Source organism: Hylobates moloch, unplaced genomic scaffold (genome assembly GCF_009828535.3).
Source record: "Hylobates moloch isolate HMO894 unplaced genomic scaffold, HMol_V3 SCAFFOLD_1, whole genome shotgun sequence".
Lineage (NCBI taxonomy): Eukaryota > Metazoa > Chordata > Mammalia > Primates > Hylobatidae > Hylobates > Hylobates moloch.
The window spans coordinates 209,660,785-209,683,547 of NW_026652276.1; the positions used below are offsets into that span (position 1 = coordinate 209,660,785).

The following is a 22,763-nucleotide window of genomic DNA, read 5'->3' on the forward strand; positions in this document are numbered from 1 at the left end:
GGAAGCAAAGGGGGCCCTTTTGGAGGCTGCCTCTGTCCATGCTGGGTCCCCTGGGTGTGTCCTGAGCCAGCATCTAGCCCGGAGCAGAGGTGTGTTCCCCTCGAGAGCCCTGACTGAGCCTCCTCCACATCCAGGAGATCCCCGCCAGCCCCTTCCACATCAAGGTGGATCCATCCCACGATGCCAGCAAAGTCAAGGCCGAGGGCCCTGGGCTGAATCGCACAGGTGAGTGTCTGGGCAGGGGCTGGGACTTGCTTGAGGTTGGGGTTAGGTGGCTACCAGGCCCTCACCACGTCTCTGGGTGGCTCCTCAGGTGTGGAAGTCGGGAAGCCCACCCACTTCACGGTGCTGACCAAGGGGGCCGGCAAGGCCAAGCTGGATGTGCAGTTTGCAGGGACAGCCAAGGGCGAGGCTGTGCGGGACTTTGAGATCATAGACAACCATGACTACTCCTACACTGTCAAGTACACCGCTGTCCAGCAGGTGCGCTCTGCCCCTCCCATGCCCCCACCCGGCCCGGCTGCCAGAGCCCTGGGTCTCCCTCCTCCAGTCCCATGGGACCAGTTCTGGATCCTCCATGCCTTTCCTGCCTCCTGCCCTCACTCTCATGGTGGATCTGAGCTTCAGAGCCCATATTCACCACCAGGATGTTGTAGGACCGTGCCTTATACCCAGTTCTGACCTACCATTGTACCCAACAGGGCAACATGGCGGTGACAGTGACCTACGGCGGGGACCCTGTCCCCAAGAGCCCCTTTGTGGTGAATGTGGCACCCCCGCTGGACCTCAGCAAAATCAAAGTTCAGGGCCTCAATAGCAGTAAGTGGGGCAAGAGCCACCCTGGGAGTGAGGGGTGTTCGGGTAGGGTGGACGGGAGTCTCCTCATGGTGTCATTTGCTCTCCACGCAGAGGTGGCTGTGGGACAGGAACAAGCATTCTCTGTGAACACACGAGGGGCTGGCGGTCAGGGCCAACTGGATGTGCGGATGACTTCGCCCTCTCGCCGGCCCATCCCCTGCAAGCTGGAGCCAGGCGGTGGAGTGGAAGCCCAGGCTGTGCGCTACATGCCCCCGGAGGAGGGGCCCTACAAGGTGGATATCACCTACGATGGTCACCCGGTGCCTGGCAGCCCCTTTGCTGTGGAGGGTGTCCTGCCCCCTGATCCCTCCAAGGTGAGGAGATAGGAGCCGGTTGGGGCTGGGAGTTGGGGACTTGTTGGGAAGATGGATGAGTCATAGGGGGCAGAGGCCAGAGGGACTTATGTGCCTGGAGTGGGCACAGCCACGGATGTGGGGCCGAGGCCAGCCCCACCCCACCACCTGCCTTGGAGACAACTTAGCTATTAAGAGCCTGGCCTTGGAGTCACACCTGGGCTTGAATCCCAGGTCCACTAACTGGGGCAAATTGCTTCATCTCTCTGCCTCAATATCATCACCTGGAATTGTTATAAGCACTCAGTCCGCAGTAGCAGCCACAGTTGGAGGTGATGAGTTGGGTGGGGGCCATGAAGGCTGGGATGGGGAGGCCAGGTGCAGGGAACCCACACACCTGCCTCTTCCCCTAGGTCTGTGCTTATGGCCCCGGTCTCAAGGGTGGACTGGTAGGCACCCCCGCGCCATTCTCCATCGACACCAAGGGGGCTGGCACAGGTGGCCTGGGGCTGACTGTGGAGGGCCCCTGCGAGGCCAAGATCGAGTGCCAGGACAATGGTGATGGCTCATGTGCTGTCAGCTACCTGCCCACGGAGCCTGGCGAGTACACTATCAACATCCTGTTTGCCGAAGCCCACATCCCTGGCTCGCCCTTCAAAGCCACCATTCGGCCTGTGTTTGACCCGAGCAAGGTGCGGGCCAGTGGACCGGGCCTGGAGCGCGGCAAGGTCGGTGAGGCAGCCACCTTCACTGTGGACTGCTCAGAGGCAGGCGAGGCGGAGCTGACCATTGAGATCCTGTCGGATGCCGGGGTCAAGGCCGAGGTGCTGATCCACAACAACGCGGACGGCACCTACCACATCACCTACAGCCCCGCCTTCCCCGGCACCTACACCATTACCATCAAGTACGGCGGGCATCCCGTGCCCAAATTCCCCACCCGTGTCCATGTGCAGCCTGCGGTCGATACCAGTGGCGTCAAGGTCTCAGGGCCTGGTGTTGAGCCACACGGTGAGTGGACAGGAGGAGCCAAGCAAGGTCAAGTGGCAGGTGCAGGAGCTGGGTAGTCTGTGGGAGGGAGGGAAGCAGAGCTGAGAGCTGGGGGAGCAACCTGGGGTGAAGGGAGGGCTCTCGGAGCAGCCCCAGAGTCCTTACTGGCCCAGAAACCCCAGAGAAGGAGTGGAGGGGAAGACGGGAGTGGAGATTGGCCTCTGTTCTTGTGGCAAAACTGCACCTGACTCCAGGCGTTTTTCTGGAGAGATCTCTTCTTTTATGTGCTTAAGGGGTACCCTGATCCAAAAAGCTAAAACTCTGCTCTGGAGGGGTGCAGGGTGAAAGCTTTGGGGTAGAGGATGACAAGAGTCAGGAGACAGTAAGTGGGAACGGGCCTTCTGCCAGGGGCCAGACCCTGGCTAGGCATGGGGCACGGCAGAGGGATGCAAGACCCAGGCCCACAGCCTGGTGGGTGACTCATGTGAACAGAGAATGTCACTGCATGGAGAAGGGAGTGAAGGCAGAGGCTGGAGCTCACAGAGGTGCAGGGGAGGGTGGGGGGCCCAGGCTCCGATTAGAGGAGCAGCCTGGGAGTTGGGGAGTGGGAGAGGAGGGGGAGAGGAGGGGAAGAGAGAGGGAGAGGAGAGGGAAGGGAGGGGGAGAGGAGAGGGAGCATCTGTGTGAAGGCTGCCCCCACCTCTGCTGAGCACGCCACCCCTGGGCTCCAGGTGTCCTGCGGGAGGTGACCACTGAGTTCACTGTGGATGCAAGATCGCTAACAGCCACAGGCGGCAACCATGTGACGGCTCGCGTGCTCAACCCCTCGGGGGCCAAGACAGACACCTATGTGACAGACAATGGGGACGGCACCTACCGAGTGCAGTACACTGCCTACGAGGAGGGTGAGGGCTGGTGGAGGGCCGGGCGAGTGGGCAGGGCCGGGATCTGATGATATCGCCTTCGGGGCAGGAGGGATGGTGGGGGCGCACACTCCCTGATTGATGGCCCTGTGGCTGGCTTCCAGGCGTGCATTTGGTGGAGGTCCTGTATGATGAGGTCGCTGTGCCCAAGAGCCCCTTCCGAGTGGGCGTGACTGAGGGCTGTGATCCCACCCGTGTCCGGGCCTTCGGGCCAGGCCTGGAGGGTGGCTTGGTCAACAAGGCCAACCGCTTCACTGTGGAGACCAGGTATCCTCCCCCTTTGCTAGCCTAAACCTGTGACCACCCTTTCCCAGCCCCTGGCCCTCCTTGCTCATCCCTCTGCCTGGGCCTCAGCCCCACCCCATCCTCTCTCAGGGGTGAGGCAGGAGCAGACCCCCTCCAGGATCCCAATTCAGCCCCTGTAGCTCGTTTCTCCTCAGCTGGGTCCCCAGCGGCCTGCCCTCTTTCCTCCCTGTCCCCCCATTCAGCTACTCCCCCATCCTCACTCACTGGTCTTACGAAGCTCATGGGGGGATGTCATCTCTCAGGGGAGCCGGCACCGGGGGCCTCGGCCTAGCCATCGAGGGTCCCTCGGAAGCCAAGATGTCCTGCAAGGACAACAAGGATGGTAGCTGCACCGTGGAGTACATCCCCTTCACTCCTGGAGACTATGACGTCAACATCACCTTCGGGGGGCGGCCCATCCCAGGTGTGCAGAGAGAGTGGTCAGAGTCTCAGGGAAGACAAGGGAGGGTGCAGGATGCTCGCCCCACGAGGGGGAAACTGGAAGGAAGTTGGATAAGAATGTTCATAGAGAGGACAGCCTAGAGTGGGTTGGGGCTGGAGCCCAGCCAGAGGGAGGATGTGGAGGAGGCAGGCAGCGAGGGTTGATGCAACAGCCCCCCCGGTCAATCGCAGGAACACACTCTGGCCTGCTAGCCCCTTGCCTGGAGCTCGAGACCTCGGCTGTGCAGGTCTACCGCTCACTGTGTGTCCGGAAACAGACACAGCCCACTCCTCTTGGCGGCTCAGGCCAGCCTTGGGCCTTCTTGCGCACATCGTCTGCAGAACTCCCCTGCCCTCTGCGGGCCCAGCTGCCCTGGCAGGTTATGTCTTCAAATATTGCATGACTTGGGACTGCTGAAATTGGAAATTTTTTCCCTTATCTAATTTCCCATCTTTGTATTATTTCAGCCACAGTGTCAGAAATACATTTCATTTTTGAAAACATTTTATTTTCACATTTTATGAATTTAGGAAGGCCTTCTCTTCCAGGCCTGGGACTCACATGAGTGAGGTTTGCCCAGCCTCAGTCTGCAGTCAAGTTCATTTATTCTTGTGTGCGTTTTCTTAGCAAGTTCCTAGGCATTTTCCCATGTTGGTCTGGCTTCCCTGTGGGCATTTCAAAGGCAGGGAAGGCCTCCTCCTCCGAGGCTCCTCAGCATCAGGGGGACCCATCAGGGCTGGTGGGCAGGGTCTGATGTCCTTCTCCTCACAGGGAGCCCGTTCCGGGTGCCGGTGAAGGATGTGGTGGACCCTGGGAAGGTGAAGTGCTCGGGGCCAGGGCTGGGGGCCGGTGTCAGGGCCCGGGTTCCCCAGACCTTCACAGTGGACTGCAGTCAAGCTGGCCGGGCGCCCCTGCAGGTGGCTGTGCTGGGCCCCACAGGTATAGAATGGCCCGGGCAGGGAGGAGGGAAGTGGGGTGGGATGCCCGGAGGCTCTGCTGACTGTGTGCCCCTTGCCCAGGTGTGGCCGAGCCTGTGGAGGTGCGGGACAATGGAGATGGCACCCACACTGTCCACTACACCCCAGCCACTGACGGGCCCTACACGGTAGCTGTCAAGTATGCTGACCAGGAGGTGCCACGAAGGTGAGGACCAGCACTGGGCTCCTGTGCTGCAGATGAGCTCTGGGGTGCTCCTGCTGGGGTGGCACTGCAGGGTCACTGCTGGGGTCCCCTGGGAGAGCCTCTCCCAGCTGTCAGCCTCGTCCAGTCTCGCTGCCCCATCCTGCTCTTCCCCAGGGCTCTCTGCCCTGAGGCTGTCCTGCCCCAGGAGCTTTTACAGCAAAACTAGCACCTTAGGAAAAGTGCAGGAGGCCTGGGCCAGGGCCTCCTCCTGGACCCTCCCACAGCACCTTCCTGGGGAATGGAGACGTACCCTGGCTCTGTCGAGGGAGTCCCAGAGTGCCCCCACCCCCAGACACGGAATGTCATCGGCTTCTGGGAACTGGTCCCTCCTCCCTGCCCCACAGTCCTCCCTCCTGCCCATGTCTATGGGGAGGACTCTGGCTCAAGATGAGATCACCCCCCACTGCCCCGTCCATGCCCCCCAGCCAACTGTTTATCCCTTCTTCTCCTCAAGCCCCTTCAAGATCAAGGTCCTCCCAGCTCATGATGCCAGCAAGGTGCGGGCCAGCGGCCCAGGCCTCAACGCCTCTGGCATCCCTGCCAGCCTGCCTGTGGAGTTCACCATCGACGCACGGGACGCGGGCGAGGGGCTGCTCACCGTCCAGATCTTGGTGAGTCTCTGTGCAGCCCACCCCCCAGGTCATGCTCCAGGCACAGGCGGGCCTTGACCTCTGCTTCTCCCTCAGGACCCCGAGGGTAAGCCCAAGAAGGCCAACATCCGGGACAATGGGGATGGCACGTACACCGTGTCCTACCTGCCAGACATGAGCGGCCGGTACACCATCACCATCAAGTATGGCGGTGACGAGATCCCCTACTCACCCTTCCGCATCCACGCTCTGCCCACTGGGGACGCCAGCAAGTGCCTCGTCACAGGTGGGTGCCCACCCGCTGCCCATGCCCTGCTCACCACCCAGACCCTCAAAGCCCTTCCAGAACCCTGGCCTGGTGCCCAGGGGTCTGCTGGTCAGAAAGCACACATGCCCTAGCCCTAGCCCCTCCCTCCCTCACCCCTACCCAATGCCCCAGCCCACGTTGGGCACCACCTGGCCTCACACTCTTCTTTCTCTTTCCAGTGTCCATTGGAGGCCATGGCCTGGGTGAGTGCCCTTTCTCTCCTCTTCTTGCTGTGGGCCAGGGTGGTTGGCGGTAGGGGGTGGGCAGCGGGAACAGAGAGGGCTGGCTCCAGCCCTCCAGCTCCCTGAGCAGGATCTCCCGCATGGCAGGTGCCTGCCTGGGCCCCCGAATCCAGATTGGGCAGGAGACGGTGATCACGGTGGATGCCAAGGCAGCCGGCGAGGGGAAGGTGACATGCACGGTGTCCACGCCGGATGGGGCAGAGCTCGATGTGGATGTGGTTGAGAACCACGACGGTACCTTTGACATCTACTACACAGCGCCCGAGCCGGGCAAGTACGTCATCACCATCCGCTTCGGGGGCGAGCACATCCCCAACAGCCCCTTCCACGTGCTGGTAAGTTCTGCAGCCACAGCAAGACTAGATGGCTGGGGAGGGGGGCTGGGCCCTTTTAGCAGCAGCAGGGATCCCAGATAACTGTCCCCAAGGAATCCCACTTCTCTGAGGGCTCCTGGGGCCAGAGTGCTCCAGGATGGAGCCTTAACTTTCCCCACAGCCCCCCGAAGTGGGAGGAGAGCATGGCCCTGCCCCCTGCCCAGTGCTGTCAGCTCTCTCTGGAGGAACCCGCTGTGTTCTCCACCATCCTCAGCTCCATCTCCCCAGAGGCTGCCCTGCAGGAGGATGAACACCCAAGATATTACCCAGCATTTCAGGTTCCTGGGCCATTCTCTGAGTCAGCCCCTAGGCCTGTGAGGCTGCCACACCCTGTGCCCCCGTGCCTTGCCTCCCCAGGCGTGTGACCCCCTGCCACACGAGGAGGAGTCCTCTGAAGTGCCACAGCTGCGCCAGCCCTACGCTCCTCCCCGGCCCGGCGCCCGCCCCACACACTGGGTACTGCGCCTCCCACCAAGCGATGTCCTCCTTCTCCTCCTCCCCTTCCTTCATTTCTTCTCTCTACTCCTCTGCAGCCAGGGCAGGGACATGGTCTGGGGGCCTCCCAGGGAGCAGGCAGGAGTCAGGCTGGGCAGATGGAACCCCACTTGGGCACAGCACTCCTTCTCTTGCAGCTGACGCACCTCTCCTGCCACGCTGGTTTCACCATTAACTACCTTGTTCTTTCCTCACTCTCCAGCTTCAGTCATGGCATGGGCCAAACTGCTGGGCCTTCCCCAGTCACTGACTCTTCCCTCTCACCTGCCACAGGCCACGGAGGAGCCAGTGGTGCCTGTGGAGCCAATGGAGTCCATGCTGAGGCCCTTCAACCTGGTCATCCCCTTCGCGGTGCAGAAAGGGGAGCTCACAGGTACTGCCCTGCGGCCCCCAGGCATGAGGGCTGAGGGGAGAAACCCTCTTCCAGGCCCAGCCCTGTGTCTTAATGATGAAAACCAAGGCCCAGAGAGAGGAAGTGAGCTCTACCCAGGGTCACACAGCAAGTTGGGCAGAGCCAGAACTCAGGTGCAAGCCATCTGTCCCCAGTTCAGGGCTCAGGCCACTGCCACAGGCTGTCTCCTGGTGCCTGGCCTCTCGGGTGGCAGCAGAAGCACTCAGGACCAGGCCTGGGACAGCAGGGAGGTTGCAGTGGGGGAAACCAGGGTCTCCACATAACTGTGTCTGCCCTGCAGGAGAGGTGCGGATGCCCTCGGGGAAGACGGCGCGGCCCAACATCACCGATAACAAGGACGGCACCATCACAGTGAGGTACGCACCCACCGAGAAAGGCCTGCACCAGATGGGGATCAAGTATGATGGCAACCACATCCCTGGTGAGTTGGGGGCTGGGCTGGGCTGGGGCTTGGGTGAGAGGAGCAGGCCGCAGCTTAAGTCCTGCCTTCCTTCTTTCAACAAATATTTATTGAGCACCTGCTGTGTGCAGACACCAGGCGAGGCCCCAGGGAGGCTTATACCCTGGTGGGAAGCAGACCTCCACCAGCCGGATCCCTACGGCCCAGATGGAGGGGGTTGGCAGGGAGGCTGCTGGAAGGTGCTGGGGCCAAGGTGGGCTCAGACAATCCCTGATGCTGACCCAGCCCCCTTTTTCTCCGTACACCCAGGGAGCCCCTTGCAGTTCTATGTGGATGCCATCAACAGCCGCCATGTCAGTGCCTATGGGCCAGGCCTGAGCCATGGCATGGTCAACAAGCCAGCCACCTTCACTATTGTCACCAAAGATGCTGGAGAAGGTGAGGGACCTGCAGGCCGGGGGCTGGGGTGGGGACTTGCCAGGGGCAGGGGTGAGGGCAGGACCTCTGATCTTGGCCACACTTCCACCTACAGGGGGTCTGTCACTGGCCGTGGAGGGCCCATCCAAGGCAGAGATCACCTGTAAAGACAACAAGGATGGCACCTGCACCGTGTCCTACCTGCCGACCGCGCCTGGAGACTACAGCATCATCGTGCGCTTCGATGACAAGCACATCCCGGGGAGCCCCTTCACGGCCAAGATCACAGGTGAGGCGGGTATATGGGCATGTGCAGCCCATGACACACACACACCGCATACAGTGCACGGATGTGCAAGCCCAGCCTTTTCAAGTCACTTGTGACGTTAGGGCAGAGGCCCTTTGAGGTGTGAGGGGTCATATTTTGATAAATGTAAAAACACTGTGTTCTCCACGGCAGCTAAGAAGCAGTCAGCCACTCCTTGTGCCTCGTTTAGTTTTTGAAGTCACTTGTTTTGTTTTTGTTTTTGTTTTTGAGACAGAGTCTTGCTCTGTCACCCAGGCTGGAGTGCAGTGATCTCTGCTCACTGCAACCTCCGCCTCCCGGGTTCACGCCATTCTCCTGCCTCAGCCTCCCAAGTAGCTGGGACTACAGGCACCCGCCACCATGCCTGGCTATTTTTTTGTATTTTTAGTAGAGACAGGGTTTCACTGTGTTAGCCAGGATGGTCTCGATCTCCTGACCTTGTGATCCACCCGCCTTGGCCTCCCAAAGTGCTGGGATTACAAGCATGAGGAACTGCGCCCAGCCTGAAGTCACTCTTAAGTTAGGGCACAGATAATCCTTTTGATAGATAAGGAACCCCTGTCCCAGAGAGGCCAAGCAACATGATTACAGCCACACAGCGAGGAAGGGGTCTGTGCGGTCCAGTCTAGTGTTTTATTATCACGACATCATGTGACTCAGGGTTAAAATGCAGGAGGCTTTCTTTAGGGATTTAGCCCACAAGGACTGAGGCAGCCACAGTGGAACTGGGGTACAGGCCCCTCTTAGTCTCTGGCAGCTCACATGTGAGTGCAGACTGCACTTTACAGGCCTTGGGCCTCCGTGCGCCTGGGAGTGGCCCCCCATGTCTGTTGAGTCCAGCAGGCTCTGCCCAGGCGGGTTCCTGAGCCTTGTGAGGGCAGGGCCTGCCTGGAGTCACAGCAGCCTGATGCCCCAACTCCCCCACCAGGCGATGACTCCATGAGGACCTCACAGCTGAACGTGGGCACCTCCACGGACGTGTCACTGAAGATCACCGAGAGTGATCTGAGCCAGCTGACCGCCAGCATTCGTGCCCCCTCGGGCAATGAGGAGCCCTGCCTGCTGAAGCGCCTGCCCAACCGGCACATCGGTGAGCGTGGGGCCTCACGGGGACCTCAGGGGTGGGGGCCCACAGGATGCTCTGCCTAACACCCACTTTCCACAGGGATCTCCTTCACCCCCAAGGAGGTTGGGGAGCATGTGGTGAGTGTGCGCAAGAGTGGCAAGCACGTCACCAACAGCCCCTTCAAGATCCTGGTGGGGCCATCTGAGATCGGGGACGCCAGCAAGGTGCGGGTCTGGGGCAAGGGCCTTTCCGAGGGACACACATTCCAGGTGGCAGAGTTCATCGTGGACACTCGCAATGCAGGTACCTCCTGCCCCCAGAGACCCCCCATTCCAGCAGGTGCCTCCCACAGGCACTTGTCCTTCTGTCCTGCCCAGCACCCCCTTGGCCGCACTCTCCTCCCTGAAACTTCCTGACCAGTCTCTGTCGGGATTCGCATTATGGGGCCCCTTGCGGGAAAGTGAATGGCCCCGCATCAGTTCTCTCCCTTTTCAGAGAAAGCTCAGCTGTCCTGAGTTTCTGTCCCTCCCTCGCTCACTGGAATCCAAGAGGCTTACCTTAGGGAATTTTCCAGACTGCCTGTCCCGTGGTGCCCTCCTCTCCTCCCACTGAGCCATTTTTGTTAGTGGTCACTACACACATCGGTGCCCATTCTGGGTGGAGCCTGCAGTCTGGGGAGAGGAAAGCATTGTGGCTTGGCCAGCCTAGGACTGAGGGAGATGTGTTCCTTGCTTTCCCCCAGGTTATGGGGGCTTGGGGCTGAGTATTGAAGGCCCAAGCAAGGTGGACATCAACTGTGAGGACATGGAGGACGGGACATGCAAAGTCACCTACTGCCCCACCGAGCCCGGCACCTACATCATCAACATCAAGTTTGCTGACAAGCACGTGCCTGGTAAGGCTCTGGGCAGAGGTCGGGTGGCGAGAGACAGGGAGGCCAGGAGGCTGGGGGTCTGAGGTTCCTGACCCACCCTTTGTCCCCACTTCAGGAAGCCCCTTCACTGTGAAGGTGACCGGCGAGGGCCGCATGAAGGAGAGCATCACCCGGCGGAGACAGGCGCCTTCCATCGCCACCATCGGCAGCACCTGTGACCTCAACCTCAAGATCCCAGGTAGAAGCCTGGAGGAGGCTGGGTGGGGCGGGTGGTGGGAGAGGGCTGGCCCGGGCCAGAGCCCACCTGTCGGGCCTCCACCCTGCTTCCCCACCCCTCGCTTCCCTCCCTCACCCTGGCTCCCTTGACCACACAGGAAACTGGTTCCAGATGGTGTCTGCCCAGGAGCGCCTGACGCGCACCTTCACGCGCAGCAGCCACACCTACACCCGCACGGAGCGCACGGAGATCAGCAAAACGCGGGGCGGGGAGACAAAGCGTGAAGTGCGGGTGGAGGAGTCCACCCAGGTCGGTGGGGACCCCTTCCCTGCTGTGTTTGGGGACTTCCTGGGCCGGGAGCGCCTGGGCTCCTTCGGCAGCATCACCCGGCAGCAGGAGGGTGAGCACCTTACACGGGGCCGGCCGGGTCCTCACGGCAGGATGGGAGGGTGCTGCAGACCAGGCTTGATGCTGGCAGACTGGCCCCGAAGGCCAGGGCAGGTCTGAGCAGAGGAGGAGGTTTAACTGACAGGGGAGGGAAGGGCCAGGGCTAGGAGGAATCCCAGTGTTACCCTGACATCCCCCAAACCCTGCAGGTGAGGCCAGCTCTCAGGACATGACTGCACAGGTGACCAGCCCATCGGGCAAGATGGAAGCCGCGGAGATCGTCGAGGGCGAGGACAGTGCCTACAGCGTGCGCTTTGTGCCCCAGGAGATGGGGCCCCATACGGTCGCTGTCAAGTACCGTGGCCAGCACGTGCCCGGCAGCCCCTTTCAGTTCACTGTGGGGCCGCTGGGTGAAGGTGGTGCCCACAAGGTGCGGGCCGGAGGCACAGGGCTGGAGCGAGGTGTGGCCGGTGTGCCAGGTAAGGGGCAGGTGGTCAGGAGTGGGGATGAAGTCAGGGCAGCCAGTGTGAGGGGCGATGATGTTGAAGTCCCCTACCTTGCCTGTCCCCAGCCGAGTTCAGCATCTGGACCCGGGAGGCCGGCGCTGGGGGCCTGTCCATTGCTGTGGAGGGTCCCAGCAAGGCGGAGATTGCATTTGAGGATCGCAAAGATGGCTCCTGCGGCGTCTCCTATGTCGTCCAGGAACCAGGTGCGCGTGGGGCCAGGAACCACTGGCAGTGGGGCTGGGCCTGCCTGACCTTCCAGACTGGGTTTCTGCTCAGTGTCCAGGCAGGAGATGCTTGGGGCCACAGAACTCCCCTCCCCGGGGCCCCCTGCTCTTCCTCTGCCCCATCTTCCTCTACCCCACACCCTCGGAAACATGTGTCTGTCTCCAGATCTGAGCGCTGACCACGGAGCCTTTCCTGGGATAAGGCCAGGGTGGGGAGGCTCCCGCCCTGCCAACCTCCATCCCGGAATCTGTGCTGACTGGTCTCTCTCCCCAGGTGATTATGAGGTCTCCATCAAGTTCAATGATGAGCACATCCCAGACAGCCCCTTTGTGGTGCCTGTGGCCTCCCTCTCGGATGACGCTCGCCGTCTCACTGTCACCAGCCTCCAGGTTTGTGCCCAGGGTGGGGGTGGAGGGTTTCTGCTATCTGAGAGATGGGCAGGAGTTGAAGACAGCAGGTCCATGGGGCCAGGGATTTAGCAGTGACCGTGGAAGGGCCAGTTAGAAGTCCCTTCTCAGAAGGCACAAGGCAGGGCCCTTGGGGATGGTGGGCTCCGACCCTGTGGGCTCACCCTTGCACTCAGGCATGCCACGCCTCGTTCTGCCTTTCTCAGGGTGTGTCTGCCTGTCCTACTGCCACCTGCCATTTCTTGTTACAGTTCGTTCCACCTTCTGTTCTAAGAATGCTAGATGACAACATTTATAAGAATGAGAGTATAAAATCTATACAAACTAAGAGTAAACCAGTTTGCAGAGAGGGTGTGAGAGGCTCCTCTAAAGGGAATGCCTATGGCCTGCAGAGCCTGGGCTGCATCCTCTCCAGGCCGCTAGGGGCCTGGCTTGCTTTCTCTTGGTGCTGACTTCTAGAGATGTGGTGTGTTCCTTTCATTCTGTCATAGCGGACATGTGCAAGGAAGGCTCTCAGCAAGTCACACTGAAACATGCAAACCAGGGGGCCAGGTGTCCAGGGGACACACTGTAAAGGAGCTTCTGCATAAGGCGCAGAGAACGGGCTTCACCCCAGCTCCTTCTCCCACGCGCCTCCTGGCTGCCCCTCAGGGTGGTCACATTAGCCCATCCAGAGTCCTTGTGCATCTCCTCCTCCCACTCCTGAACTGGGCTCCCCCATGCAGGCTCCAATCCCTCCCCCAGAGCCCTTCTGTGCTTCTTCTGGTCCTCCCTGTTGGTCCACCTTCTCCAGGAAGCTCTCCCAGGCCAGGCCAGCGAAACTCAGCTTCCCACCTCAGAGCTCTCTGGCTCCCCCAGCCCACACAGCCCATCAGGCGCTTGCCCTCTGCCCTCAGCCTGCTTCACACAGAGTGGGGCCCTTCCTTCCTCAGCCAGGACAGGGCACATTGTCTGTCATCTCCCACACGCCAAGCACAGCTAGGATAGCAGGTGCACCCATAGGGTTGCATACCGGACCCTGGCTCCTCCTGCTCCCAGGCTGGGCTGGCAGGCAGGGGCCAGGCTGGGCGTGGGGTGGCGGCAGCCTTTGGGCTGGGCTTACAGTGAGCACCGTGTGGGGCTTCAGAGAAGACTGCTCCAGCCCCGGCCTCCCAGGAGTCTGAGCATCCTCCGTGGCCTTTGCAGGAGACGGGGCTCAAGGTGAACCAGCCGGCGTCCTTTGCAGTGCAGCTGAACGGCGCCCGGGGCGTGATTGATGCCCGGGTGCACACACCCTCGGGGGCTGTGGAGGAGTGCTACGTCTCTGAGCTGGACAGTGGTGAGCTGGCCCTACCCCTGCCAACCCCCTTCCGGGCTGGGGCCTTCTGGGGAGGGGAAGGATGGAGGCTAAGCTACCAACCCTTTATCCACAGACAAGCACACCATCCGCTTCATCCCCCACGAGAATGGCGTCCACTCCATCGATGTCAAGTTCAATGGTGCCCACATCCCTGGAAGTCCCTTCAAGATCCGCGTTGGGGAGCAGAGCCAGGCTGGGGACCCAGGCTTGGTGTCAGCCTACGGTCCTGGGCTCGAGGGAGGCACTACCGGTGAGTGCCTGGAGCTGGGGAACAGGTGACTTCTGGGGGTGCTTGGCCACTACTCTGGTGCTGCTTTGCTCCAGAGGCAGGGGCCCTGCTTCCTAAGCCAGGAGTCCTCACAGAGGCTGTCCAGGGAGCTGGGGCCCAGTCCCTCTTGGGCCACAAGCCCTTCCTGCCCTCAGCCTTGCTATCTCTGGCCCCCAGGTGTGTCATCAGAGTTCATTGTGAACACCCTGAATGCCGGCTCGGGGGCCTTGTCTGTCACCATTGATGGCCCCTCCAAGGTGCAGCTGGACTGTCGGGAGTGTCCTGAGGGCCATGTGGTCACTTATACTCCCATGGCCCCTGGCAACTACCTCATTGCCATCAAGTACGGTGGCCCCCAGCACATCGTGGGCAGCCCCTTCAAGGCCAAGGTCACTGGTGAGTGCTGGTTTGGGGGAGGTCCACCCAGACTGCAGCCCAGCCCAGCCTGGAGGGCTCCGGTGGCCATGCACATCCAGGCCACAGTCTGCCCCCAGACATCATGGTCAGTTTACCAGGGCTAGAGGTGGGCTGGGCTCTACACAGCACACATTCTATGGAGTTGGGCAGGATTGTGTAAACTTCCCATTCTTCCTCTCCATCGCGGCCCCTCACTCCTTCAGCTCTGGCCTGTGAGGGCTCCTCAGGCTCTAGCGAAACTTTCTTCCCTCCTGGCTTCCCATATTCCTCGGCTCCAAGAAGACATAGTCAGTATTGAGCAAGCTCTCCGTCTTGAGGCTGTCTGTAGGATGAGTTGGGTGGGTGTTCCTTTGCAAAGAGAGACTCTTACTCTGTGAGTTAGCCTGAGTTCCCAGACAAAGGCTGCAAGGATGAGGGACGCAGCATCTTGAGGCCCCAGCCCTGGGGTGGAGCACCAATTGGGGCTGGAGCTCAGGGCCCTGGCTGGGAATGGGGCTGTGCTCCTAGAGTGGCCCTTGGAGGAATTTGGGGGGAGCCTCAAATGCAGGCAGTGAGTCCCACAGGGTGGCAGTGCTGGCCGAGGGTCCCCTGCCCGAGGAAGAACAGGAAGCCCTTCTGACCAGGTTTGTGCCCCCTCCACCCGCCCCTCAGGTCCGAGGCTGTCCGGAGGCCACAGCCTTCACGAAACATCCACGGTTCTGGTGGAGACTGTGACCAAGTCCTCCTCAAGCCGGGGCTCCAGCTACAGCTCCATCCCCAAGTTCTCCTCGGATGCCAGCAAGGTGGTGACTCGGGGCCCTGGGCTGTCCCAGGCCTTCGTGGGCCAGAAGAACTCCTTCACCGTGGACTGCAGCAAAGCAGGCAGGTGGCGGGGGGAGGCCGTCAGGGAGGAGGGTGTGGGTCACAGTAGGGGACTCCCTGGTGTGAGCCTGTCCCTCTGCCTCCCTCTCCAGGCACCAACATGATGATGGTGGGCGTGCACGGCCCCAAGACCCCCTGTGAGGAGGTGTACGTGAAGCACATGGGGAACCGGGTGTACAATGTCACCTACACTGTCAAGGAGAAAGGGGACTACATCCTCATCGTCAAGTGGGGTGACGAAAGTGTCCCTGGAAGCCCCTTCAAAGTCAAGGTCCCTTGAATCCCAAAAGTGCCTCCCCAGCCTCAGCCCCCACCTCCAGCCAAATACACATTACACACACACACACACACACACACACACACAAATGTGCCACACCCAGACACACGCACAGAATCAGACACTACAAACACCTGCCTTGGGGGAGAAGTGAAGGCCCAACCTCCCCACCCCACCGTGCCTGGGGTTGGAGGACCTTGTCTGTGTCAGGACAGTGTCCCGCCCTGGGAATGTGACATGAGAGCAGACTGGGGCCAGGCTCAGGGGCAGAGGCTGGGACACAAGGGGCTGACGAGTGGGCTGTGTGGCCAGGGAAGCCCTGAGTTTTCTGGCGGGGCTGAGCAGTGGGGGAGCATTGTGTTGTGGGTGTCTGTGTGTGAGGTCACCCTCAAACTGCACTGCCGGCCAGATACCCTCCTGCCCCTGAGGACTTGGTCTGGTCTCTCTGGTGGCTACAACCCCAGAGTTTTAAGGACTTGGAAAGGAAAGCACAATCAGAGAAGAAAACAGCCCCTGAACCAGCAGGAGTGGCCTGGCACATGGACCGGCCCGAGCGATGTGCACTCCGCCCAAGCCAGGCCCCCAGGGGGCCGGATTTCTCTCTCTCTGTCTCTTTTTTTAAAATGGTTGCACGGCTCTGCCCCTTGGGGGGCCTTTTTTACACACGGCGAGGCCCAGCTTTCTAGGGGACTTTTGCACATGTCAGGCGGCTCAGCTGGGAGCTGCTTAGGTGGAAAACTCCAAATAAAGTGCGGCTGTCGCAGAGGCTTGGCTGTTCCTTGCGGGTGTGCTCTGTGTGGCTGGCTGCCCTCTGGCCTGCCACACGAAAAACCGGGCCCGGGGAGGCAGAGGCGGCCTGGCTGTCCCCTGGAAGATTGACCCAGGTCTAGGGAAAGGTCCTGGGGCAGAAGTGAGGTCTGGGATATTGGCAGAGTGCTTGAAAGAACCGGGGGTGGGGGCTCGGGGATGTGGGAAGGGGTCCCAGCGGGAGAGTTCGTGGACAGTACAGGGTGTGGATACTGTGTTCTACGGTACTGCCCCAGGACCCCTGGGAGGCCAGTTTCAGTTCAGCCTGACCTCAAGGATGTTTTTCAAATTAAGACTTTAAAACAGTGAGCACTGACTCAAACAGGAATATTCCTCAACCAGCAGGCAGGCAGAACCACCTGCAGACTCAGCACCTTCCCCCCAGTCAGTTCCTGAATCAACTTGGCCTGTTTCATGCCCCTTTCCAGCACTGAGCTTGCACAGGGCCTCCCCCCTGAACTCCTGCACCAGCCCTGCCCTGGCCAGCTCCCTCCAACCTCCCCTCCATGCTGCAGCTTGAGGGGGGTCACTTTAAAGAGAGTATATGCCCCTCTCTGGTTTAGGGCCCTCTGTGACTCCCTCCTGCTCCAGAGTAAAGTCTCCTCTTCCTGACAAGTTCTCCAAGGCCCCCCAGGTTCAGACAGCAGCCTCCCTAGCCGTATGAGTCGGGCAGCAAGCCCACTCTCCATTGTACCCTCCACCTCCAACCCCCCTTCACCACCTCTAGGTAACTGGGCACCCATGCTATAATTTGGGCCCTTGCCCGGAAACACCCTTGCCTCCCCACCCTCTTCATCTTCCTGGCCAACAGGAAGTTTTCCTGGACCCCTCCCTACCCCTCCTGGATCAGTGCCCCCAGCTCCCAAACTGCCCTGGGACACATCTCTAGCTGCAGTTACGACCCTGAGCTGTCACCGTGTATCCACGGCTCCCTACCAGACGGAGCTCCCTGGCCCTGGGTGTGACTGAGTGAGTGAATGGGTATGAATGAATAAATGAGCAGCTGAGTAGCTGCAGCAGGGAAAAGAAGCCTTTCATTCAACTGATCCTACAATCTAGACCCACCTGGGCATGTCAGCACATGGTGGTGGGCCTGGCAGAAAAACCCATGAGGCCCCAACTCCTAATCCCTGACCTCCCCACCTCTCTCACCTCTCACCAGCCTCTGTGCTTCCTCCCTCTTCCCTCACACCCTCCCAAACACCCCTCCTCACTCTCTGCCCCACTCACCCTCACCCCTAATTTCCCCCTCAGCTTCGGCTGCCTCCACCTGTGTGTGGCTGATAAGCTCACAGACCTCCAGCCTACCTGCTTCCAGCCAACCACAGTGTGGCCCTGGGTGCTGAGCCTTACAGGCCCTTCCTCATTAATCCTCATAACAGCCCTATGAGGTGGGGCTACTACCATCTGAAGAAACCAAGGCCCTAGGAATTTCAGTGATGAGTCTCAAACCATACTTTAAAGTAGTGGGGCACAGATTGAAACCCAGGTGTGCCCGAATCCCAAGCTTATCACACATACAATCGCCAGACCAGACCATATGCACATCTCAAGCACTCCAAACTCACAAACCCCATGCCAGACACCAGGAGTGCCGGTTGGTTAAAAGGGAGGAGGAAAGAGTGGCTCCTTCCCCTTCAGCCTGCTCATCTCACAGAGGTCACTTTCCTGGGAATGTTACTCCCATCCATGTGCTGCACAGGCCAGAAACCTGGAAGTCACCCAGGTCTCTCTACCTCACTCCCCAAACACATCCACTCTGAAACGAGTTTTGTCCTAAATATCTAAATATCGCTTGGCTCTACCTACTTCTCTGCATTTCCTATTATCACCACCTGAGTTCTGGCCACCATTATCTCCCACAATGGCCTCCCAATTTGGTTTCTCCTCCCTCAGTTTCGCCTTTGCACACAGCACAGTCACAGTGAGTGACCTGAAATCCCTCAGCAGCTTCAGGATAACTCTGTCCTCAGGATAACTTCCAGATCCTTTTTTTCTTTTTCTTTTTTTTTTTTTTAGACAGAGTCTCGCTCTGTCATCCAGGCTGGAGTGCAGTGGCGCCATCTCAGCTCACCACAACCTCCCTTGCCCGGGTTCAAGCAATTGTGCTGCCTCAGCCTCCCGAGTAGCTGGGACTACAGGCACACACCACCTCACTGGGCTAATTTTTTTTTTGTATTTTTAGTGGAGATGGGATTTTACCATGTTGGCCAGACTGGTCTCAAACTCCTGACCTTAGGTGATCCACCCGCCTCGGCCTCCCAAAGTGCTGGGATTACAGGTGTGAGTCACCACACCTGGCCTGCAGATCCTTTTTTTTTTTTTTTAGACAGGGTCTCGCTCTGCTGCTCAGGCTTAAGTGCAGTGCCCAGACCATAGCTCACTGTAACCTTGAACTTCTGAGCAAGCCCTGCTGCCTCAGCCTCTCGAGTACCTGGAACTATAAGTGTGCACCACCATGCCTGGCTATTTTTGTTTGTTTTTTTGAGACAGAGTCTTGCCCTGTCGCCCAGGCTGGAGTGCAATGGCACAATCTCGGCTCACTGCAACCTCCGCTTCCCGGGTTCAAGCAATTATCCTGCCTCAGCCTCTAGAGTAGCTGGGACTACAGGCGCCCACAACCACGCCCAGCTAATTTTTTGTATTTTTAGTAGAGACGGGTTTTCGCCATGTTGGCTAGGCTGGTCTCAAACTCCTAACCTCAGGTGATCCACCTGCCTCAGCCTCCCAAAGTGCTGGGATTACAGGCGTGGCGTGAGCCACCATGCCCGGCCTTACCAATTATTTAACTTTCCTTGACGGCCCTACGCTCTCTAGTCAGTACGCCTTTGCACATGCTGTTCCTCTGCCTAGAACACCGTCTTGTCCTCACGTCTATCCCCTTCATCCTGCAGGTCCTTCAGGTCTCAGCTTAGATCTGAAGCAAGCTTCTTGGGGAAGGGTTTTTTGGACGCCCCCTCTCTCCACGGGTTAGTTACCATGGATGTGTGCTTCCATATACTTTTCACATTCTAACTATTAACACACAGCTTTGTAGTCGCCTGTTCCCTTGACTTTCCCACTAGGCAGTATCATCACTAATTTCTGCATTCCTTTAATTCAACAAATCTGTATTATTTGTTAACTACGTGTCATAGTTACATACATACATACATACACGACAAAGACCCAGACCCTGCCCTTGAGATGAGTAACTTCGTCTCTTCTCTGGGGTCTCGGCGTCTAACAGCGTCAGGTTCAAAGCGCTTGTTGAACGAATGAACCAAGGAACGAGCGAGTGAACGAATGAACGAATGAATGCCCGCGAAGGGCGTGGTGCCGCGCAGCCTTCTGGGAATCGTAGTCCCCTGGTTCGGGCCTGTCTTTACAGCGCAGGCGTATTCACATGGAGGCTGTGTTGCTGTTAATGCGCATGTCCCGAAGTGCGACTGGGAAGACTGCGCATGCCCGAAGGGTGAGGGGTGAGGCCGACGGGGCGCCGTACGGCGGAGGCGGGGCTTCAGTGGCTTCTGGTGCTCTAGGGTGAGCTCTTCCCGGCTGCAGGGATGGCGGGGAGGGGGAAGCTCATCGCAGTGATCGGAGACGAGGACACGGTGACTGGTTTCCTGCTGGGCGGCATAGGGGAGCTTAACAAGAACCGCCACCCCAATTTCCTGGTGGTGGAGAAGGATACAACCATCAATGAGATCGAAGACACTTTCCGGTACAGTACCGCGCGAGGCCTGAACGGGCCCTTCTGCTGCCCGGTGGAGTGCGGGGCGAGGGTGGAGGCGGCCCGGGGACCGAGGCGTGAGGCCCGGACGGGGGTGAGTGGACGATCCTGAAAGTCCTTCCGCCCTTCCGGAGCGGAGGCCTCCGCGCCCCAAGTTCCCGTTTGGGGCTCGGTGGGACAGAAGCTGTGTCAGGTTCACGAGCTCCCCACCTCACATGATCGTGTGTCATGAAAGAAGGGGAACAGAGCTCGTGACAGCCTAGACAGTGGGCTTGGACTTTGTTCTGCTTTCCCCTCCTTTGGAGGCTCACTATCGTCCTGTAAGGCAGGGGTGATTTTTGTCCTACTCACAGGTGAGAAAACTAAAGCTCGGAGAGGGTAAGGCACACACTAAAATTACGAGTCGGCAGAGGTAGAGCTAGAATTTGAACCCAATCCCAACCCCTTCTGCCTCTGGTAAGCCAGGTACACACACACTCTTTGCAGCTCTCCTCAGGCGGCCTCGGAATTTCCTTGTGGTCTTGAGCACAGTAGGCAGAAAATGTCAGGACTGTGAGAGCCTTCTGCTAAGACCTTGCACTCAAGCCCTCACTCCCTGCCTTAGGTCAGAGTGTGGGCGCAGGCATGCTTTTAATCCACCAGGGGTCCTGGTGACTGAAATTAAGGATACCAGCCTCCTATTTTATCCCTCACCCCTTCTCCAGGGCCCCTGTACCAAGTCTCAGGAATAAACCACTCACCTGTTTCCCCCAAACAGTCCAGCCCGGGGCTGCTGGCTGAGACTGGTTCCTGCTGCCTGGTGTATTAGGTAGTCCCCGACCTGAGAGGTTGTTATCTGCCGATCTCTAAGCTGTCTGGTAAAGTGACCCAAGTTATCATGGGAGAAGGACAAATTTTACTTCAAGAATTTTTTATGTTTCCAACCAAAAGGGACCTCGGAGATCAAATATAACCCAGTGACTGGCAGGGGGTGGGTGCTCAGCAAGTAGTTTTTAATCAGTAAATGAATGAGTCTGGGTGCAGTGGCTCACGCCTGTAATCCCAACACTTTTGGAGGCGGGTGAATCACCTGAGCTCGGGAGTTTGAGACCAGCCTGACCAATATGGTGAAACCCCATTTCTACTAAAAATACAAAAATTAGCCAGGCGTGGTGGCGGGTGCCTGTAATCCCAACAAATCAGGAGGCTGAGGAAAGAGAATTGCTTGCACCTGAGAGGCGGAGACTGCAGTGAGCCGAGATCCACCACTGCACTCCAGCCTGGGCAACAGAGGGAGACCCTATCTCAATAAAATAAAATAAACAAATGAATGGGTGGGTGACCACAGGAGAGGAGGAGCACAAGGCCAGGTTCTTTCTGTGCAGAAAGTGTGATTCCTTCATCAGAGTGTCCTCTTCCTAGCTTGTGATCTTGGTTCATGCCAAACTTTCCCTCTGACCCCTCCACCACCCTCATCAGCATAGACCTTGAGGCCTTCAGTGGTCTCATCAGCCCTATTTTTAAATAATTTGTTTTCTTTTTAAAAGTTAATGTGTCTTTTTTTTTTTTTTTTTTTTTTTTCTGAGACAGGGTCTCACTCCTGTCACCCAGGCTGGATTGCATGGGGTGATTGCAGCACACTGCAGCCTCGACTTCCCAGGCTCAAGTGATTCTCCCACCTCAGCCTCCCAAACAGCTGGGACTACAGCTTCCCAAGTAGCTGGCACATGCCGCCACATCCAGCCATTTTTGTGTGTGTGTGTGTGTGTGTGTGTGTGTGTGTGTGTGTGTGTGTGTGTATATATATATATATATAGAGAGAGAGAGAGAGAGAGATGGGGGTCTCACTATGTGGCCCATTCTGGTCTCAAACTCCTGGGTTCACGCGATCCACCTGCCTCGGCCTCCCAAAGTGCTGGGATTACAGGCATGAGCCATCACAGCCGGCCTTCAGTATCTGCATGTAAAAAGGGATCTGCATACATATAATCTTATCCTTCCCCTTTCTGACACCATCACTGCATATTGAATACACCAGTGTACACCCTAATGAATCTTCATTACTAGTTCACTTGGAAGCCTTCCAGGCAGTGTTGTAGAAGCCAACCCTAATCAGCGTGACCCTCCGCTTTGGGATGAAATTGATTCTAGGTAGGGTTGACAGAGGGTTGAGCGTGGCAGCCTTTCCCCTTGTCCTCTGTGCCCTCTGGGTCATGCTCATTCCCCTCCACAGCCCAGCCCAACAACTTGGAGAGGGCTGCCTGGGTAGGAGAGACGGCAGCCCCCAGAGCTGCCCTGGACTCCCTTCTCATCTCTCCCCACAGGCAGTTTCTAAACCGGGATGACATTGGCATCATCCTCATCAACCAGTACATCGCAGAGATGGTGCGGCATGCCCTGGACGCCCACCAGCACTCCATCCCCGCTGTCCTGGAGATCCCCTCCAAGGAGCACCCATATGACGCCGCCAAGGACTCTATCCTGCGCAGGGCCAGGGGCATGTTCACTGCGGAAGACCTGCGCTAGGGGACTGCTCATAGCCCTCAGCCCTTCCCTCATTTCCAGGCCTCTCCCCAGGCTTGCCATCAGCCTTCTTTGCTTTTTGAGCCTCTGATTTCCAATTCCCTGCCCCTTCCCACTCCCATTAAGAGGCTAGGTGAGGCGCTTCTAGGTTGCTGGGGCTCTGCTGTTAAAATCAAAGCTGGTTAAGGAACAGGAAGCCTGACCATCTCCCTCCACTACCTCTTCCCTGTGCTGTTACACAATGTCATTGTTGATGTTAAATTAAAGTCATATTCTTACTTCTCTCCAGATGGGTTGGGTGCTGGAAAGGACGTGTGGAGTGAGGCCATGGGGCAGATTCGATTGGCAAGGATGGAAAAAGTGCTGCCAAAGACAGGCATA

At 58.6% G+C, this 22,763-nt stretch overlaps 2 protein-coding genes across 3 annotated transcripts in view; both read left to right on the top strand.

Moving 5' to 3' along the window:
- FLNC (filamin C) overlaps positions 1–16,124 on the top strand; it is a 28,754-nt gene extending 12,630 nt beyond the window's left edge. The window contains exons 17-48 of one of the 2 annotated variants that reach the window (XM_032761653.2): positions 135–225; positions 314–483; positions 702–819; positions 910–1,172; positions 1,565–2,162; positions 2,873–3,046; positions 3,169–3,331; positions 3,613–3,773; positions 4,563–4,730; positions 4,811–4,934; positions 5,428–5,584; positions 5,660–5,849; positions 6,050–6,073; positions 6,200–6,447; positions 6,844–6,942; positions 7,255–7,354; positions 7,674–7,814; positions 8,103–8,231; positions 8,326–8,499; positions 9,446–9,607; positions 9,683–9,886; positions 10,326–10,478; positions 10,573–10,695; positions 10,832–11,074; positions 11,271–11,540; positions 11,633–11,770; positions 12,066–12,181; positions 13,385–13,517; positions 13,612–13,788; positions 13,984–14,202; positions 14,875–15,084; positions 15,177–16,124. In XM_032761653.2, the coding sequence (XP_032617544.1) occupies positions 135–225; positions 314–483; positions 702–819; positions 910–1,172; positions 1,565–2,162; positions 2,873–3,046; positions 3,169–3,331; positions 3,613–3,773; positions 4,563–4,730; positions 4,811–4,934; positions 5,428–5,584; positions 5,660–5,849; positions 6,050–6,073; positions 6,200–6,447; positions 6,844–6,942; positions 7,255–7,354; positions 7,674–7,814; positions 8,103–8,231; positions 8,326–8,499; positions 9,446–9,607; positions 9,683–9,886; positions 10,326–10,478; positions 10,573–10,695; positions 10,832–11,074; positions 11,271–11,540; positions 11,633–11,770; positions 12,066–12,181; positions 13,385–13,517; positions 13,612–13,788; positions 13,984–14,202; positions 14,875–15,084; positions 15,177–15,364 (5,628 nt within the window). In that variant the 3' untranslated portion in view covers positions 15,365–16,124. The remainder of the gene's footprint in view (positions 1–134; positions 226–313; positions 484–701; positions 820–909; positions 1,173–1,564; positions 2,163–2,872; positions 3,047–3,168; positions 3,332–3,612; positions 3,774–4,562; positions 4,731–4,810; positions 4,935–5,427; positions 5,585–5,659; positions 5,850–6,049; positions 6,074–6,199; positions 6,448–6,843; positions 6,943–7,254; positions 7,355–7,673; positions 7,815–8,102; positions 8,232–8,325; positions 8,500–9,445; positions 9,608–9,682; positions 9,887–10,325; positions 10,479–10,572; positions 10,696–10,831; positions 11,075–11,270; positions 11,541–11,632; positions 11,771–12,065; positions 12,182–13,384; positions 13,518–13,611; positions 13,789–13,983; positions 14,203–14,874; positions 15,085–15,176) is intronic. The other variant, XM_032761654.2, reaches the window with a different exon arrangement.
- A 3,497-nt stretch (positions 16,125–19,621) lies between these two features.
- Positions 19,622–22,670, top strand: ATP6V1F (ATPase H+ transporting V1 subunit F). The gene is made up of 2 exons (XM_032761666.2): positions 19,622–19,871; positions 22,184–22,670. Exons 1-2 carry the CDS (start codon positions 19,714–19,716, stop codon positions 22,383–22,385), a joined length of 360 nt encoding a protein of 119 aa, XP_032617557.1. The 5' UTR covers positions 19,622–19,713; the 3' UTR covers positions 22,386–22,670.
- The last annotated feature ends 93 nt before the right edge of the window (positions 22,671–22,763 follow it).

Excerpts from the sequence above, each read along its gene's own strand:
- ATP6V1F (XM_032761666.2), top strand. The coding sequence starts at position 19,714 with ATGGCGGGGAGGGGGAAGCTCATCGCAGTGATCGGAGACGAGGACACG. Across the intron at positions 19,872-22,183 it reads GAGATCGAAGACACTTTCCG|GCAGTTTCTAAACCGGGATG; the intron begins GTACAGTACCGC and ends CTCTCCCCACAG.